At 40.3% G+C, this 20,469-nt stretch overlaps 1 protein-coding gene across 3 annotated transcripts in view; it reads left to right on the forward strand.

Annotated features, from left to right (window-relative positions):
- The window catches only part of ATP10B (ATPase phospholipid transporting 10B (putative)), a 262,323-nt gene that overhangs the window by 89,578 nt on the left and 152,276 nt on the right, over window positions 1-20,469 (forward strand). Inside the window, exon 2 of one of the 3 annotated variants that reach the window (XM_082724636.1) lies at window positions 3,025-3,212. The exons of the other annotated variants lie outside the window; for them this stretch is intronic. Coding sequence (XP_082580762.1) covers window positions 3,185-3,212 — 28 coding nt within the window. The 5' untranslated portion in view covers window positions 3,025-3,184. The remainder of the gene's footprint in view (window positions 1-3,024; window positions 3,213-20,469) is intronic. 3 annotated transcript variants of the gene reach the window in all.

Here is a 20,469-nt window from a genome sequence, read left to right on the forward strand (position 1 = left end):
TGGGAAGAAAGGAAATGAATGATTAGTCAGCCTAGGTTGTATTGTCAGAGCTTCCTGAATGCATCCTTCTGGACATTTTCAAAGCTCTGGGCCCACCTGGGTAACTTCCTGGAAATTCTGCCCATCGGTGTTCACTGGCTATGGAAATAGTGATGCTCTTATTTGATTTACATTGTTGCCTAATTATCTCTTGCATACCTGCTTAAATTTTCACAGAGGAGAAAGGGCATTCAATAAAATAGTGGCAAATGATTCAAAACAGAAAAATACCTAATGTTAGGTACTAATTAAATGTTGGAGGGGTTGTGATGCATGTGCGGCTCAGTTGGTTAAGTGTCTGCCTTTGGCTCAGGTCATGATCTGAGAACTGAGTCCTGCATCTAGCTCCTTGCTCATTGGGAAGCCTGCTGCTCCCTCTACCTGCTGCTCCCCCTGCATGTGTTTTCTCTGACAAATAAATAATAAAATATTTAAAAAATAAATGTTGAAGGAGTTCAGAGGAGAGGGAATTTATGTGGCCCAGGAAAATAAGAAAGGCCTTGTATAGGTCTTAAGTATGGGGAATCAGAGGAATTGTGGACAGTCTGCCAGATAAAGAGGAGAGGAGTATAAAGCAGTTAGCAGCATGTATTTTGGTCAAAGCTGTCTTTTTCTTTTTAATTAACATATAATGTATTATTTGCCCCAGGGGTACAGGTCTGTGAGTCATCAGGTTTACACATTTCACAGCACTCACCATAGCATATACCATCTCCAGTGTCCATAACCCCACTACCCTCTCCCTACCTCCCCAACCCCCAACAACCCTCAGTTGTTCTCAAACGCCTCATATCACAGAGATCATATAATAATTATCTTTCTCTGATTAACTTATTTTGCTTAGCATAATACTCTCTATTCCATCCATGTCATTGCAAATACCAAGATTTGGGGGTTTTAATGGCTGCATAGTATTCCATTGTGCATATATAGCACATCGTCTTTATCCATTCATCTGTTGATGGACATTGAGGCTCTTTCCATAGTTTGGCTATTGTGGACATTGCTTCTATAAACTTCGGGGTGCACGTGCCCCTTTGGGTCACTACATTTGTTTTTTTAGGGTAAATACCTAGTAACGCTGCCAGTTTTACCATTTTCCAGCCACATGAATATAAGTAAATAGCATAATCTCTCTAAACCTTAGTCTTCTTTTTTAAAAGTGGGAATAATTATGATTATGCCACATACATGTCAGAAAACATTAGGATTAGAATATTTCAAAAGATATTGAGATACATAGCAAATGCTGAATAGATAATGATAACGATAACGATAGGAGAAGATGATGATGGTGAAGCCAGTGATAGCCAAGACCCCATAATAGAAGTTGCTCTTTCTGGAAGGAAGGAAAGAAGCTCATGCACTTGGGGAAGGGATGGTTGGTGCTAACAGAGTAGGGCTCTGACTCCAGAAAGACTTGAAAATTGTGAAGTGACAAATACTGAGTGGCAGAAACATTCAGGACAGGAAAGGAAAAGTTTACTTGTATTGAGTGCAAGGAAGTCAGAATTATAAAGGTCAGGTTCACCAAATGCAAAATACATGTGTTTAAAGGACTATATCCTCAAATTGCCAAGGATACTAAGTTTACATGTATCTGTTCCTGTCGGAAAGACAGCAGCTTCCTCATGCAATTACCATATTCATAAAGTTCAGGACGTTTCCACAGACATGAGCATAGCAAACATCTGGAATTAAATTCCTTTGTTAGGATTTCGAGGTTTATGTGAAATAACCAAGGCTCTAACATTTCGGGGAAAAGAACCAGCCAGAAATTTTTGGAGGATTGATTCTCCCCTCCCCTCAAGTATCCGTTTTTGCTTCTACTGAAGTAATAGCTGTAATCCATTTCATGGCCACAGATATTTAATTCCAAATCAACGATTTGGGAGTCAGATGTTTGTTCAAATGTCAGAATTATCGTTAAATGACACTGTGAGTTCAAATTGCTTAATCTCTCTGAAGCATAGCCCCACCATTTGTAAAAAGGGGATGAAACTCTTGTGTTATTTTTTTATGGATTAAAATATAGGTAAGCACTAAGCACAGTGCTGACACGTTAGAAATATTCAGTCAGAACAAGTTTTTCTCCCATTGCCCAAAGCTATGCATCCTCACATCTACCTCAGGGAAGATGCGAAGGTGAGAATATTGATCCCAACGAGCCTGGAACTTCTCCACTAAGCTTGGAAAATCCCCTGGAGACTGAGTGGAGGCCAGTGTCAAACTTCAGGTGTCCTTTGTCATGTTCTGGAGGAATGTGTCTGTGTGGATGAAATAGCACTATCGTTGCCCTCAAGTCAGTCTTCAGCAAAGTGAGAAAAATTTAAAACTATAATAAGGTTTTCATAAAGTGAGATTAATTTAACTTAAGGACTGTCATTTGTTCTAAGATCATATCATTTCTCCCATCCAAGTACTAACCAGGCCCGTCCCTGCTTAGCTTCCGAGATCAGATGAGAAGATCATAACATTCCTAATGTTGACAGAATAAAACTATATGAGTATAAAGGTAGTTTGGGGTTTGGGTTTTGTTTTTCACTTAATTGGAAAAGTAAAGCCTTAGCAATCCTCGATCAGCTCCCAACATTTCTTTGTAAATTTTATTACACTGTATAAGGCAAAGGATGGGAACTCTTGAAGGAAATCTTCATTTTGCTGATTAGGACAGTAGTGGCAATCACAGTACCTTACCTCCAGGATTATTGTCTTTGGATATATACTGGAAGCAAGGCTGTGGGAAAAGAAAGTTTCTAGTCTTCTTGGTTATTGATTATTTCAAGCCGCATGCACCCAATTTAAAACCCAGTCACACCTTCTTTCACTGAAATACCAACACTGCTGTTGTGTTAGTGACATGCCTGTTACCAGTAAGTGGAGGTGTTGACTTACATTCTGCAGGTAGCAGATGCTCAGACTGCCCGATTTTTCTAGAATGAGAATGGAAGTTGATATCTCCCTCTCTCTCTCTCTCTCTCTCAGCTTCGAATTTGAGAGTCCTATCCTAAAACTGCTGGCACTTCCTTCTGTTGTCTAAGAATGCTGCTCTGAGGATATTTGTGAAATGCTGAAGTGTGAGCCTGACACCCTCAAGTGTGGGGCATCGTTGCTCCATCTACAACGGTGGCAGTGATGGTAGAGGATGCCCAAGGACTCCAGAGTTCCTATGAGTAAGCACATCCTGGAGTAGAAACAGCCAACACGGGGAGGGACAACATTCAGATTTCCTCTTCCTCCTGAAAGGAAAGCAGTTTTCTTTTTGTGAGAATGGGAGGGGAAGCGTGAAATGTTTGCATGAAGGTGATGACTTGGGGTGATCAAAGAGGACATAGGAAAGAACAGACAGATGGATATTCCTTTGAGTACAGACATCCTAACTGTTCTTACACAGCCTGTTGCCATAAGTGTCTACAGAACATGCCCTGGTGTTTGGAAAGACTCAATCTACAAAGACCTCAGGTGTTCACTCGTGCCTTACTGAGTTCAGTAAAACAGATGGAGGAGCAAAGGTCTTTAAAAAAAGAATGGCTGTTTTATTTTCTTTGTGTATATATTCAGTGAAAAATAACTGGCCATCATTATGAATGACCAAGCTATTCTCTTCTTATCAGGGTTAGAGCTTTCGTATAAGCTATCATGCTTACCTCTTCTTCCATCATGATACAATTTAAAGGCTGGGGTGCTATTGAAAATATGAATTGTCACTTCAGGAGAGACTTTGGGAAAAATCATAATATGGATTGATCCACCAGATACCAGGCAGAGCTTTCCTTATTATGAGGGGTGCAGTATATTTCATGGTGTCTGTGCCTAAAATTCTATGAAAATGTGGATAACTCAGAGAAAATAATTACAGCTTAAAGGGATCCAGAAAGGCAATCCTAACCTTCTTTTACAGATTCTTGAAACATACATTTTTTATTTGTCAAAGAAACTCTAAAGATTACAATGTAAATTATGATGGATTGGGCTGCTGGATTGATGGTTATTTTGTAATTATAAAGTCTGGGACCTTAAGATGCCCAAAGCCAGCTTTGTTAAGCATCCCACTACTTTATGGGCTTCCCAGGAAAATCATGTAAAAGAAATGCAAGGTACTACATTATTAAGAGTTTGGGAGTGTTGCAAAGCTCTGATAGAAAGGTTAGATTGAATCACAGGGTTTACTGAGGTCTCAATTATTAATCTAGCCTTTCCTCTATGTCTCTCTACTCCCCATCCAAATCTTTTTTTTTTTTTTTTTTTTTTTTTTTTAAGAAAGAGGAAGAGAGAGACAGAGAGAATGGAGGGAATAGCAGAGGGAGAGGGAGAGCGAGAATCCCAGTCAGGCTCCATGCTGAGTGCAGAGCTCAATGCAGGGCTTGATCTCACCAGCCTGAGATCATGATCTAAGCTGAAATCAAGAGTCTGATCCTTAACAAACTGAGCCATCCAGACACTTCTACTCCTCATCTAAATCTTGACCCAGTATTCCAAAACATGCCAGTAAGAAAAGAGTGATGATAAGGCTCCAACAAGAGCTATGTCTACCTACCCAACTGGGAACACTAAATCAGAAAAAAAGAGAGGTTAGCAGACTCTCCCCAGTGGCCCGGTCTGCCTTCATCTGTTTACCATGCAGAGACAGGAAGACAGAAGTATGAGAAAAAAACTAAAATTTTTCAGAGTATGGCAAGATAATTGACAGCTATGTCAATGCTTTGATCAGTCAGGAAAACATCTTCTCTTGCCTTGCAGAGGAACCAGGAAGAGAATGGACAAAGGCAAAAGCTTCTTGTTGTAGGAAAGTGATTCTAGAGTGCAAGTGTTTCTGCCTCCATAGTAATAGCAATGTCCACCACATAATTAAGTATATACAATGTGTTAGGAGGTTTTATGTAGATCATCTCATTTAATTTTCCCTGAACCTCTTGTGCTCTTGGAATTATCATACATATGTAACAGACAAGAAAACTGAGTCTTAGGAAGGTCAGGTTTCACCTCCAGCTATCCTATTCAGTGTTTCAATACCCACTGTGATATGCAGCCAACCACTGGTGACATAATAACATAAAATTCACTTTCACCACCACCCAACCTTTAAGCAGCTTGGATCAACCACTGGTAATTTTGAACACAATGAAGTTCCCCCTGCTATTTAAAATGCTGTTTCCCTATAGCCTACTACAATGAACTATTTGTATCTTCTATAGCCTTGGCTTTCAAGTATGGTGATTTTGCCCTCATAGACATTTGACATCAGGAGACTTTTTGTTCCTGCTTTGGGAGTGCAGAGTGCTGGTGATACTGTAAACATCCTACAGTGCACAGGATAGCCCCCCACAACAAAGAATTATCTGACCTAAAAGGTTAATGTTGAGAAATGTTGCTCTGTTACCATACACAGTAAACTGAACTACTTTCTTCATTAGCATTCTTTTTTAATGTTAGCCTTTAGATTTCTGGAGAGAGCAAAATGTCAGTCTAACCTCTCCACCTTGTATATATCCCATCCTTACCACACGAACTCTGCAGTCTTCTGTTACCTACTTGTTTTAATGTTCCCCATATATAAGAATGGAGACTTAGACAACTCGGTCTTCTCAAGATCAAATACTAGTGAATGATAAAGCCAGCCTTAGATCTAAGATTACCTAGTTTGTATTTCAACTCTCTTCCATTTACACCATGTCTAATCTCAATCCATTCGTTGGGAATAAATCCATATCTCTGTTCTTACAAAGTTTATCCTTCAATGAACATTAACCCAATATATTCCCTACACGGGTATGAATAATCCCCTTTTGTCATTTGATTTGGTTGTGTTTGCTTTTAAAGCCAATAAAAAGATTCTAATAATCCAGGGCTTCAAGGAAAACATGATAAATTTCAAGTCAAATATGAGCCTTTACATATAGGTCAACAGAACAGAGGCCAGAAATGTACCCACATACATATAGTCAATTGATTTAGACAAAGGTACCAAGGCAGTAAAATGGGGAAAGGATAATCTTTTCAATACATTGTGCTAAAATAATTGGATAGTCACATGCAAAAAAATGAATCTTAAACCTTTACACCATAAGCTGCTAACTCAAAAAGATCATAAATCTAAATGTGAGATCTAAAATTATAAAACTTCTGGGAGAAAAAAAACTAAGAGAAAATTTTAGTAACCTTGGGCTTGACAAAGATTTCTTAAACATGATACAAAAGCGTGAACTATAAAAGAAAAAATTTAGATTTCATAAAACCAGGAAGTTTACTATGAAAGACACTGTTACAGGAATAAAACAAGGTATAGATTGGGATAAATATTTGCATGACATATCTAACACAGAACTTATGACTGAGATATGTAGAGAACTCATAACTTAAAAATAAGACCAGCAACACAAAAAAATTTTAAAAAATAGGGAAAAGATTTGAACCAAAAACAAATTTCAGAATAAAAAAATACATGAAATATATGCAAAATCTTTGGTCATTAAGGAAAGGCAAATAAAATTCATAAGGAAATACCCCTGCAACATATTAGAATGGTTAAACATTAAAAAGACCACAAACTGGTAAGAATTAGGAACTAGAACTTTCATACACTGCTGGTGGGAATGCAAGATGGTAAAAAAACATTTGTAAAGCAATTTGGAAGTTTCCTAAAAATTAATTTTATAATTATATATCCACTTATACACAATTATATTGAATTGATTATATCTCCACTATTCAACCTAAAAATTCCCTTCCTAAATACCCAAAGGAAACAAAGAAACTGGTATCCCACTCATAAAGACAAATATTGAGAACAATTTATTTACATTAGTTCAAAACTGGAAACACAAATAAATAGTGTGTGGTATACGCTGTGCAAACAGCAAAAAGGAATAAATTACTGATACGTAAAAAACAGAAGAATATTAAAATAATTGTGCTGAATAACAGATGCCAAACACAGCTGCCACCCCACCTCCAAAATACTGTATGATTCCATTTATATAAAATTATTAAAAATGCCCCCCATCAGGCTCTCTGCTTAGCAGGGAGCCTGTTTCCCCCCATCTCTCTCTGCATGCCTCTGTGCCTGCTTGTGATTTCTGTCAAATAAATAAAATCTTTAAATTTAAAAAATATATATATATTAAAAGAGGCACCTATGTAGCTCAGTGGGTTAAAGCCTCTGCCTTCAGCTCTGGTCATGATCCCAGGGTCCTGGGATCGAGCCCCGCATCGGGCTCTCTGCTCAGCGGGGAGCCTGCTTCCCCCCTCTCTCTGCCTGCCTCTCTGCCTACTTGTGATCTCTGTATGTCAAATAAATAAATAAAATCTTTTTTAAAAAAATTATTAAAAATGTGTGTCTGTAGGACAGAAAGGAAATCCAATCCTGGAAGGCAGGATTATGAGGAACAGGGATTTAGAAAGAGGCAAAAGGAAACTTTTGAGGTGATGGATTGCAGTGATGTCATGAATGTATACTTATGTCAAACTCATCAAATTGTATACTTTAAATAGACATTGTTTATTATACATCAAATATACCTCAAAACTATAGAAAAATGAAATGAAATAAAATGTGTCTGTGGCAAGGAGAATGGGCTGTGTCCTCTAGCTTCCTTTTCACAAATGGAGGCCTGCTGCCCAACAGGGAACATCTGTATTTATCCCTGTAGTGTTAGCCACAGTGGTCATTCCCATGACGACTGCTTCTCTAGGGCCAGCCTACTGCAGTCTCCTGATCTCAGTCATCTCTAGGAAGGTTCTGCTGGCGCAGCCATTCACCGGTCAACCAGCTCACAAAGAACTGAAAAGGCAATGATTGCTTAGAAATTGCACATCCATGACATCAGTGGCCTCATCTTGGGTAATCTTCACCATTAAATATGGATTGAGTTACACCAATCATTTTAGAGTCAAAGGCATAGCTTAGAGGTCATACAAGTCCCAATCTGCTAAAACACAGTGTCTGAGCACGTATGTCACTGTCACCTTATAGTACATGATCCTTGAGTTTCATTTCACATATTTATTTGTTCCCTGATGATGTATCTTGGAAAGCTTATTTGTTTTGAATTTCCTTTGTCTTTTTCCTGACAAGAAACAATAAAATCCTGAGACAAATGAAGACCACAAGACATTTATTTTCCAGCAACCTTCTTTTTGGGAATAGGTTAACTATGTGTTTAAGACTTGGGAATCTACATTGATGATATTTGGGAAGATGATTATAATGCTCTTGGACAAATTTCTGTCATCTTACCATCATCTGTCTCTGTCTCTGTCTCTGTCTCTCTCTCTCTCTCTCTATATATATATATATGTATCTCAGAAAGGGGTGATAACATACTATACATGACAGGCTGCCTGCTGTAGTAGAAACTATCACTAACTTTGCACTCAAATCTGAACTCACAGACTCTATACCAAGCTGTATGACCTTAGGCAAGTTTCTTAATGTTGCCTCAGTTTTCTCTTCTGTAAAGTGGGATATTTGTTGTAATGGTTTAGTAAGATAATTTCTTTAAATGAATTTGTACAAGAAGAAGTCATAGTACAGTCATTCAGATCATGGAATCTAAAGCCAGACACATTACATTTTAATTCCGGCCTTACCTTGCGTTGCTTAACTTGGATTACTCTGTGCCTCAGATTCCTCATCTGTAAAATGGTCATACCTCACAAGGTTGGCATGTCAGGATTCAATTAATTAGTAAATATAAAGCATTGACAACAGTACCTGGAACAAGATGAGAACTCAGTAAATGTTAGCCATCATCAGGATTAGTATTGTAGTCATTTGTTATGATGTGTACAACATAGTAAGCATGGATAAGTGGTAGGAATTGTTCATTTAAGATGGTCTCTTCTGGTTTTCAAAACAAATTCTGTTCCCTATAGTACCCCTGAAGTAATTCCAAGAGAACACAAATGTTCTTCAGATCACAGTAGGAATGACACTTTTTTTTTCCCTGTGTGTGTGTGTGTTGCTTAGCAAAGCAAATAGAATAATAACTAATGTGAGATTTTAATTATCATGTATGTCAGTGATGCTGCTTTGTAAATCAAAGTTAATTAATTCTGAGTACTTGCTGCTTCTTTGATCCTCCTACCATCTCAGGAGCAAGCATGCTATTTTCTTTGTAAACAACAAGGGTGTTGAAAAGATGTTCAGAACAAGCAGGGTGCCATCTACACTAACCGATTTAGAAGGCTGGGAATTTAGACTTACCATACCAAGTTATACTCAAAATATATATCCTAGGAAGGGAGGAGAACATGATGTTTCCTCACTGTAATGTTAGAGCACAGCTTCCTCCAGCAGTTGTCTTTGGGCTAATCCTTCAAAAGTTGTTCCAAATTTTTTGAATCAATGATTTTGTCTTAGCAGTCCTCTGCAGCACTCCTTTATATAATGGATTTTTCTTTTATTTGTCTAAGTGCATAGTTTTCAAACTTATGTTTACTCACATTAAATCTTGCATGAAAATATAATTCACCAAGCAGAAAATAAGAGGAGCTGAGGGGTTTAGTTTGAGAAATAAAGCCAATTGCCTCCCAACCAAACCCCACACATACTCCTGTCCCCTACAGCTTCCCCTGAAGTACTTCTAAGAAACCCTAAATGTTCTTCAGATCACATCTTGAAAGTTTCTACACTGAAGAAACTTTCTTCACTCAGTTTTCTGAAGAAGCTGCTTCATCATTACATTTGTGTATTTCATGAAAAGCCCACAATCCCTAAGACCCCTGGTTTTACCTTTATCCGTTTCAATCAGGTTGTCTTTAAACTGCCTTCTTTCCAAAATGAAAAATCCAAAATTTTTAATAAATCGAAAATCCTTCTTCCTTCCTATTATCATTCTCCTAATCATTATAGTGATTTTTAAAAAGGAAATATAGGGAAGCTTTCAAGATTCTTTAGTCTGGAAAGATACAAGCAAAAGTTTGGAATGATTAAAGCCCATGAAATTATCATGGGGCTGGAGAGAAGGAAAATATGTTTGTTCAGCAAATCCTTCACTAATAGATAGGAGGAGATTCTTCCTTGTAGCTTAACAATAAATATCCACTCAGAATGAGAATTTATTATTAAAGCAAATATAGATCAAAAATAGAAATTGCTTTGCCAAAAACAGACCAAAGACGATAAAGCTATCAATTTTTACTACTCATCAGTCTTGGGATGGCAACTCCATGATATGTGCCCCCATTCCCACATCCAACGGCCAAGGCAGAGATCACTAAGTGATCAGGGCTTAGGTGTAGCCTCAGTGTCCTTCACAACACAGCATTCCAGGCAGCCACTACCAATTAATCAGATTAATCAGGATTGGCATGGGATTTGAAGTCTTTCTGCCAATAATAATCAAGTTCAACCTGCAGAGTTCACATAGAGTTGACAGTGTGCCCACCATCACACAGCTAGTAAGTGGTGGAGAGCCACATCCTTTCACCAATACAACTTTGGGTCCATTACACTGAAGAACCTTTGTTGGACCCTGTTTGAGAATGCCTGTGTTTGTATTCCCCACCTCCACACATAGGGAGCTAAGAGCATCTCCTATCCTTCTTTAGTTCTCAAGTTGTTCCCTGTAGCTTTTCAAAATTGATGTCACTAATACTATATATGGGTGATGTCTTGCAAAAGTTAAGAGCATAGGGTACACCTGACCACGCAGAATTGAGTTGGTATTTCTGCTCTGCTACTTACTTGATGTATGATTTCCAGAACACAGTCTAAATTCCTTGAACTCAGTTTCCTCGTGGTTAGAACAGATCCCATCTCACAGGGATGTTATGAGATTAAATCCAATACTGTATGTAAAAGTGCCCAGCATGGGGCCCAGAGCTCAGCAGGTAAAAGATTTAACTGTAAGAGTTTTTCTTTTTCCCCTTCCCTTCTTTCCTTTTCTCTTTTCCTCAAATTCAGTTCCATAAGTCATTAACTCCTTGACCTTGGGCAAGGAACTTAACTTTTCTGAGTCTTCATTTTTAGAATGAGAATCAGATTATTATTAACTACACTGAGTTGCTATGATGGGTATACAAGATTAGAGCCACAGTAGCAAACTCAATTTACAACACGGGTATAGACTCCATACAGAGAATCGTCTAGAACACTGAACAGTTTCCTTGCACATAAATATCTAGCCCCGGAGGCTTTTTCCATGAATGTTTATGTTACAGCCAGTGGAAGTAGAACTGGCACCTACTGTTGGAAATCCCAGTTCTCTCTTAAGAGGGAGTCCTTACATAATGGGTAGGAATAGTCATTGGATTTCAGGTTTACAGACTTGGATTCCCACTGAATCTTTCATGAAGTTGCTCTATGCCCTTTAGGAGATCTTTTTGTTTTTCTGGACTTCAGGGTAATCCACTATGCCCTCCTTAAAATATTAGTGACCCAAATGAGAAATGACCCAGGGAAATCCAAATGATCTACAAATAGAAGGAATTTTTTTCTTTTTTCCTGGAACAAAAAATTAGGGTTGGGGTGAGAGATCTGCTCCCTTGAGTTTGAATTGGCTGTAGTTTATCTTTATTCTCTTGTATACACAAATGTCTTTTTCTGTGACGATTTTTTTTAACTAAAAAATTAGAAATGTGGCTGCCCTACTTAGAGTCAAGAATGTCTTTGGGGCGCCTGGGTGGCTCAGTGGGTTAAGCCGCTGCCGTCGGCTCAGGTCATGATCTCAGGGTCCTGGGATCGAGTCCCGCATCGGGCTCTCTGCTCAGCAGGGAGCCTGCTTCCTCCTCTCTCTCTCTGCCCACCTCTCTGCCTACTTGTGATCTCTGTCTGTCAAATAAATAAATAAAATCTTTAAAAAAAAAAAAAAAGAATGTCTTTGAGCAGCCGTCTCTAACTCCTACACATATAGTCAATTAGAGGGTGTACACTGATCCAGCGCCTCAAAGAATCTTCTGATCTTTATAGTAAAAACTTCATGTTCAGATAATCTCTGAGTTGATACATCTAATGACCTAGTTGATCCAGGACAAAAAAAAAAAATGTGAAACATACCTTTCTTTTTACCTGTTCCCCACTGTAGACAGACACATATGCATATGTGCATGCAGGTAGACACACACATATTCCTTTCTCTAGACCCCTTGGGTCAAACATTTCAGAATCTCTCCTGCCAAGCTTCTGTGAGACTCCAGAATGACAACTGTGGGGACAGCATCAGTGACAGTGTCAGCTGTGATGAATCATTTGACCAGCAGCAAAGTTTCTAGAATGGAATGAAAGCACTAGGTAATTGAGAATGAGTCCTCTGGGCTATTAGGTATCTAGCAGATGGTAAGATAAATCCTCATCCCTTGCTAGTTATTAAAAAGAGAGAGAAAGAGAAAGATTTTTTCCCCTACAAAGAAAGTGAAAGGACTAGACCATTATCAGTTACCATGGCAACTCAGATCCACTACATGCTCAGTTCATCCTGTCACTACGGACGACTGGAGGAAAAAAAAGAAAACAACACTATGCTTCTCTCTGTTTTTTGTCAAATATTTTGAAGTGACATTTCATGGCATGAGCCTAAAACAACTTTTTCTGAGAGGAAAGGAGGGGATAACCTGAGAGATAGATAAAGGAGGAGCAAAAAACCTGGGGAGGCTGGGGATGTGTTTGAGAGGAACTAAGTGTGGCTGATGTGGTCAGTGCCAATGAAACAGAGAAGGATAGAAAAGAAAGCAATAAATATTTATTGAGTGCTCACCACATGCCTGGCACTGCTTAAGAATGAATAGTCTGCAACTTCTCAGAGTTCTCTCTCTGGAAGAGAAAGACTCAACAAGCAATTACCACATAAGGGGCACTTTGTTCCAGGTCAGAAATATAGGAGGTAGTGGGAGTAGGTATCATGTAGGCTGACATAGGTGTTTGGAGTGGGAAGTGGTGGGGGTGGTTCCCAAGAAAATGTCTGAGGAAGTAGTAGGAGAAACTAGGTGAACAGGTGTTGGGCCATTATTGATTAAAGGAGAAAATATGCAGAGGCCTTAAGGAGAGAGAAGCCTGGATCCTGAGAGACTGTAGGAGCTCATTATGGCTGGAGTGGAGCTTCAGAGGGCTTAAGAGGAAGGATGAACTCAGCGGGAGAAGTTAGCCGAGGCTAAACTGCAACTTATGAGAAGTCACATTTAAAGGTTTAGAATTTACCTGGAAGGCAAGGATACAATTTTGTGTTTTAAACAGATTTGTAGCATAATGAGAATCATGCCAGCAGCCAAGTAGAGGGTGGTAATGGTAGAGGGAATAAGAGACACACTTGACCAAGTCAATAGTGTGGGTGATGGAATAGACAAGACTAGTGGCAGTGGAAAGATGCTAATGGATTCTGGAATTAGAGCCAACAGAACGTATTGGGGATGAAAGAGGGAAGTGAAAAATGAAGCCCATTGCTGGGCAATGGAGTGAAGGGCTGGGCCATTGACTAAGAGGGGTCAATGGTGGAGAAATGAATTATGGGCCATTTTGGTTGGTCACCAAAAAAAAAGCCAAGTTTGTTAGAATTTTAGAAGGCCACTTGTCACACTTTTGTGTGAGATTGTGTATGGGTATACTCAGTTTAAAATAGGCCTTGTAATACTATGCAGCCATCAAAAGAAATGAAATCTTGCCATTGTGCGACAACGTGGATGGAACTAGAGGGTATTATGCTTAGCGAAATAAGTCAATCAGAGAAAGACAACTATCCTATGATCTCCCTGATATGAGGAAGTGGAGATGTAACATGGGAGGTTTGGGGGGTAGGAAAAGAATAAATGAAACAAGATGGAATCAGGAGGGAGACAAGCCATAAGTGACTCTTAATCTCACAAAACAAACTGAGGGTTGCTTGGGGGAGGGGGGTCAGGAGGGAGGGTGCTGTTATGGACATTGGAGAGGGTATGTGCTATTGTGAGTGCTGTGAAGTGTGTAAACCTGGCGATTCACAGACCTGTACCCCTGGGGATAAAAATACATTATATGTTTATTTTTTAAAAAATTAAAATAGGCCTTGTGACCCTTATGAGAAGATTACATGTTTACATAAGACATAACAAGAAGGATCCTAGAATGAGATCTTGTGTAGACTCCATCTTCAGATGCAGAATTGCAACCACAGCAGAACAGTTCCCAGGGTGTCTTCTTATTCTGCCTTTACTTACAACCTACACTTCTTCTGCATCTTTCATTACTGCCATCTGCACATGAAAGACCAGAGATGATCCTTAGCCTTGGAGAAAAAAGGAAATTTAATCTCCCTGTTGCAATTTGCACTAATATACAGGAACTTAGCTTTGGTGGAGCTCAGTAGCCTCAGACACGGTTGGAGAAATTTATAGGGACAATGCCAAAGGTGGGCCATGCTGGAGTCTGGTGAGAATAGGATGTGGCCTATATGAGTTCTATCTGGTGGTGGTTGGCCAGCTGGCTGGCTAGAGGATTCCATCTGTGACCCTCATATGCGCTCACTTATGCTCTCTCCTTGAGTAAGTCCCATGATAAACTCATTGTCTTCTTCCAGTGGTCTGTAGGCTTGCTCCAAAGGTTGAACTCATCTGTAGACTCACCCATACGTAGACCATGCAAGATCTTGGTTTCTGCCATTTTAACTGCCTGTACTGTGCATGAAGCCAGAGGATTTGAGACCTAGTACCACAACTGGATGTCGTGTTAATCTTGAGCAAGTTTCTTAATTCTTGGAGAGTTTCCTTCTCTGAGTTAGAGGAATAATAGTGAATAATAGTGAAACCCACCCTACCTCCACAAGTGGTGGTGAAGACTATCAGTAAGACAGGGCTTGGAAAGTAGGTGCAGAAACTGAAACAGGAATTGGGGCTTGCTTTCATAGCATGGAGAGAGCATCTGAATTATAGAAAGAGAAGGAGCAAATCTCCTGATTCCTCCTTTCTATGGGCATGCATGTCTAGACCTCTCTGTCAGGCCTTTCCTTGGGTTAACTGTGAATTTTCTTATTGGAGGGTACTGCAGTCTGAGAAGACAGAATTCTGTGTGTCCTGGAGCTACCACTCCCAGGCAATTTTTCCTCCCACATGGATAAGACCGTGAAAAAAATAAACTTTCCTCTATACTTGTACCTTTTGTCAAATCTGTAAGGTAGCCTTGAAAACAGACCCCTAAATAGGGTTACTCAGTTTATGCTTCCTCCAGTAAGTAACAAGAAGGCATTCCAAGAGTGGTAGAGTGTGGATTTGGATTCAGACTATGTGGACTCAGCTCTGACATTTACTGTGGTATATGATCCTGGATAAGTCATCTAACTTCTGTGAGTGTCTATTTCCTCATCTGTAAAAACACATATAATCGTTCTTAAACATTCTTAAAAGGATTAGAGGTACTGTATGTCAGAGGCCAAGTGCAAGGCCAAACACAGAGCAGGCACTCAATAAAGCAGTAGCTATATTATCTCATGTTTTTCATTTTTTTATTTTTTTTATAATGGGGAGGGAGGAAACAGTAGAGGGAGAGAGAGAGAGAATCTCAAGCAGACTCCACACCCAGTGCAGAGCCTGACAAGGGGGCTCAGTCTCACAACCTTGAGATCATGACCTAAGCCAAAATAAAGAGCTGAACACTTAACCAACTGAGCCACCCAGGTGCTCCTATATTATTTCATTTTAATAAATCATACTAACAAATAAAATGATAGGCTTCCCCAAACCCTTAGCCCACCCTCTCAAATTTTCTACGAATTATGATGCTATATAATGATTCCTCCCATCCTGAAGGAAGCATCTGAATTCAGTGGTTATAAAGCCAGTTGACATCAGAGAAGATGGGGAAATACCACATCTCTGACTAACCCTGTGACTGCTCAGAAATCTCAGCCGACATCACCCTAGCTGGCATCTAGAAGTTACTCCTGCATCTCAAGAGCCAGGTCCTCTGAGAGAGGGTACATGTCTGCGGGCACAGGGGGTAAGAGGCAGGAGAGCTAGGGGAAGAAATTTAGGTGGGCGTATGCTCCCAGGCTCTCCTTTGCAGCCCTATGACTGCATAAAGGGTGGATGAAGGGTATTTGGTTTTAATTGGGAAATGCTATCAATTGTCCCAGGCTCATTTAAAAATCCATTAGTATCTGGAAGCAGACAGATTAAGCAATGAGGAAGAGCAAAGCAAAAAGGCTGTCAGCGCCCTGCTTTGTAGGGAGCGAACGGCCTGTCTAAGCTTCGCCAGCGTGTGCTGCGTTGAATGCTAAGAAGCTACTAGAGTCAATTTCGAGATGCTGGGGAGAGAAAGGAGGTGTCTGGACCAATTCACACAAAGTCCTGGGCAGGCTTGTTGTTCTCGCAGCTACCAAAGGTGGTACCGCAATGATCTGCACTGTACATTTCAGGTTTCTGCAGCTGTTTCTGGCAGCCTGGCAACTATGCCACCCAGCTCTGAGCCAAATCAACACCTGCAAATAGTTACTCCCCTTTGTCACCTCCCTATTTGCCAAACTCTGAACTGGTTCCAGCAACCTTTTCATCCTGGGAGACTCCAGTGAGGCAAGAGTCCATAATGGATCTGAGGAGGACAGGGCAAAAGATGACAGAGATGCACCAGAGGAGGGATGAAAATAAACAGGACATGGAAAAGAAGGGAGGACAAAGATAAAAACAAGCTAGAACAAGAAATGAAGGGGATATAAATAGGGCTGTGTGTTCATGTCCTAGGGCAGCCATAATAAAGTACCAAACTGAGAGGCTTAAGACAACAGAAATTTGTTCTCCTACAGTTGTGAAGCCTAGAGGTCTAAAATCAAGGTGTCTGCAGGGCCATGCTCCCTCTGAAGCTTCTACAGATGGATCCTTCCTTGTCTCCTTGCTCATAGTAGCTTAACTCCTACCTCTGTCTCTAACTTCACATGGCCATCTTTCCTCTGAGTCTGTGTCTACATCTCTTCTCCTCTTCCAAGGGGAGTAGGTCCACCCTAATTCAGTATGACCTCATCATAACTTGATGACATCAGCAAAGACCCAATTTCCAAATAAGATCATAACCACAGGTCCTGGGGCTAGGACTTGAACCTATCTCTCAGGGGGACACTTTTCAACCTATTATCAGCATTCAGAGAGCTGCTGTCTGGTTGATTTAGCTCAACACTCTAGAGGACATGGGGGTGTGGGTGAGGAGGAAGCGAGAAAAGGACTGCTCAGGAACTCAGGGTTGCAAATTCACATGCCTGCAGAGGTCAGGTACATAGCCTAATAGGTGGCAGAATAGGAAAATGGTAGTTGTTCCTTAGCCCACAGTCCATGGAACAGCAGCAAACGGGAGTGCTTGCCCCATAACAACAGAACATGCTCAGCTCCAGCCATACTTGCCTTGCAGGACATAGGCTCCAGGAGGCCAAACATAACAAGGAGCTGATTTATAAGTGAAATGTCACTTTTTTTTTAAACTTTAGCAACTTTTTTTCTTTTTTAACAATGTGATACAGGCCAAGATGGGATAAGCCCATCTGGAAACTAGGAAGTCATGAACGGCCACCTTGCCACCACTGGTTAAGAGCCTCAGGTTCAAGTCCCAGCCTTGCCACTGCTGTGTGACCTTGGGTGGTTTGCCCTCCATCTCTGGGCCACAACTGCGTGGTAGGATGAGATGGTCTTTGAGATACAAGGTGCATACTAGGGGTACTTACAGATTAGTTTGAGAAACAAAACTTACCTATCTGAAAACTTGAGTGATCTCATGCAGTTGTTCTGAGGATTATATAAATGGATCAACTTAAAACTACTAGAAAGTGCCTGCCCCACCCTAATGCTGAATAATCCTTCTCCTTGTGCTTACCTCCTTTCTCAGTGAAACTTAGCAGCTGTTTCAGTACAGTGGCTCAGAGCATGAATTCCAAATGCAGAGATGTGAGGAAAATATAACCGGGTGGGTAAGAAAGGCAGCCACAGATTGCAGACAGAAAAACTTCAAATCTTGGCTTTAATGCTGCCAATGACAACAGTTTGTTGTGCGTATTCTCTATATGAGATATTGTACTAAGAGCTGTTGTGGATTATTTGCAATTAGTGCTCATGTCAAGTCTATGAGGTAGATATTATAAGGACTCTTATTTCATTGACAAGGAAACAGAAGCTGAAACTCCAGAGTTTTAGGTGGAATGCAATCCCTTTCAATTATGACAGCTAAACCAAATATTTTTTAAAACACTGTATACTGTAAACAAACCCATCTGCAAATTGGACTCATCCCACAGGCAACCACTTTATAATCACTCATCAAGAGCCAGTGCTGGCTTTGAGCCAGTTCCAGTGCCATTTTCTGTGTGACCTTGGGTGAGTTACATACCCTCTCTGGGCCATAGTTGAGATGTTCGATAACTTGCCAAGGTCACATAGCTTCTCAGTGGCAAAACCCAGGATTTAAACCCAAGCAATGCAGTCACTATATTTAATCACTACACCAAAGGCTTCAGTAAGTGTTTCTGACACTTCTAAGACCCTCTACCAACAAAGCTACCGAGATCTAGGTAGGACACAGGATACTGACCCACTTGCCCTGGCTGAAATCTTCAACAGATTCCAACAAAAGCCAGTAAAAATGAAGGTGAATACCTGGAAGATTGCATAGACTCCTTTAAATGTGAAGGGCAAAGAAGAGGTAGCGAAGGTCCCTGCATCATTTGGCCTAAGATTGCATCACTGAGATTTTATCCCAGTCATGTGACAGTTTTAATCCATGCTTCAAAATAAGAGGAATCTGGCTTTAATATTGATGTCATTTAGTCCTAAAAGCTCTTGATGTGAAAATGAAGCTGTCCAGTGGTTTTTCAAATTTATTTTTAGCAAAAACCCTTTAAAAAAAAAAAATGGAACCTTACATAGAATGCCAGCATATAAAATAGAGTCAGCTGGTGTCCATTATGTGCTGCTAAGGCATAATAATCATGATGATGGTAATAATAGCAGCTAGTCCTTGCTGAGAACTTGCCGCATGCCAGGCACTATTGATTCTGCGACCTGACCCTTGGTAACTCATCCAAGCCTTACAGCAACCCTCTAAGGAAACTGAGGCACAGAAATAGTACATCATTTGCTCAAGGTCACAGAGCTCAGTGTGAGAGGCAGGCAGGCTGCCTGGAGGCCCATGACTTTTCCCATCCTCCTGCTCTGTCATTCACTCCGGTTCACTACAGCTGCTTGCAGATAACAACCAGCTCTACAGAGCTGTGCCTTTGCAGCTTGTGGCTTAGGGTCCTATCAGACCATTGTTCAATTTTACTACCCACGAGGACGTAATACATGTGAAACGTCTCACCTAGCTGATAGGTACACAGGTCTGTCATTGTATCTCAGTCTTAGCTAATCTGTCTTTGAGGTGTTCCATCGGGTCTTTCAAAAAGATATTCATGTCTGCCTCAAAGCATACATTTTAAGGCAGAATAAACCAAATGTTGGCATCCAAATTTGGTGAAAATCTGTCCAGCCTTCAGAGCACTGACGAACAAACAAGCCCACATCCACTGTATTGACATAGATCAAGGAGGAGCTACAGTGATCCAAGGGAGCCAAGGGCCCAGCAGTAGCCAGGAGGCAACCTCAGGGAGCCTTAGGCTCTGGGAACCAGCAGAAAAGCCATGGTTCTAGACAAGAAGAATGTGCTTGTCTTCTCTGGAGAGAAATGACAGATTTGGAAGTAGAGTCAGTTTGTGGGACTATGGGGTGGGGAAACACAGCAATGATGAGAGTTTTGAAGCACCCTCTAAGACATTGGTCACGGCTTCCTTGAGATTCGAAAAGACACTGGTGATGTCAGGACAAAACATGGTATTTAATTTGCATGAATAAGTTGGCGCTGATGATACAAACAATAATAAGATAAACTTCTCTTGAGCTTGGTTTTCTTTACACTTTGCTGATGAAATATAACATTTAAATAAAACATGGAGTTTAAACATTAAGCTTCTGGGAAGTTGAACCAGAACAAATTTCTCTCAACATTGGCATTATTGACATTTTGGGCTGGATAATTCATCATAGAAGTGATCCTGGGCATTGTAGGGTCATTAAAAACATTTCTGGCCTCTACTAACCACAGGCCATTAGCATGAACCTCCCCTTCCCTAATGTGTGACCATCAAAAATATCTCCAGACATTACCAACATGTCCCCTGGAGGGCAAAATAAATCCCAGTAGGACACTGAATTAGATGATTTCAGAAGTACCATTTGGCTACAGTCCTTTGATCTCTGTGATATTTTAGATGTTTTTATATAAAAAGTCAAACTTGGTAGATTTTTCCTACTGTTAAACTTGTCCTTTATCTAGATGCCCTGGTGGATATGTTGAGGCCAAGAGCACAGCGGTTTGCCTTCACTCCAGTTGCTTCTGGCTACTTGACCTCAAGTCTGTTACTAAAATAATTTAGCTTTAATAATCCTTCCCACCTCTCACCACCTCCTGTTGCTTCCAACTGTACCTATCAGCCTTTCTCTTGCTGCAAATGTGAA

Source organism: Mustela nivalis, assembly GCF_964662115.1.
Source record: "Mustela nivalis genome assembly, chromosome: 3".
In the NCBI taxonomy this organism is placed as follows: Eukaryota; Metazoa; Chordata; class Mammalia; order Carnivora; family Mustelidae; genus Mustela; species Mustela nivalis.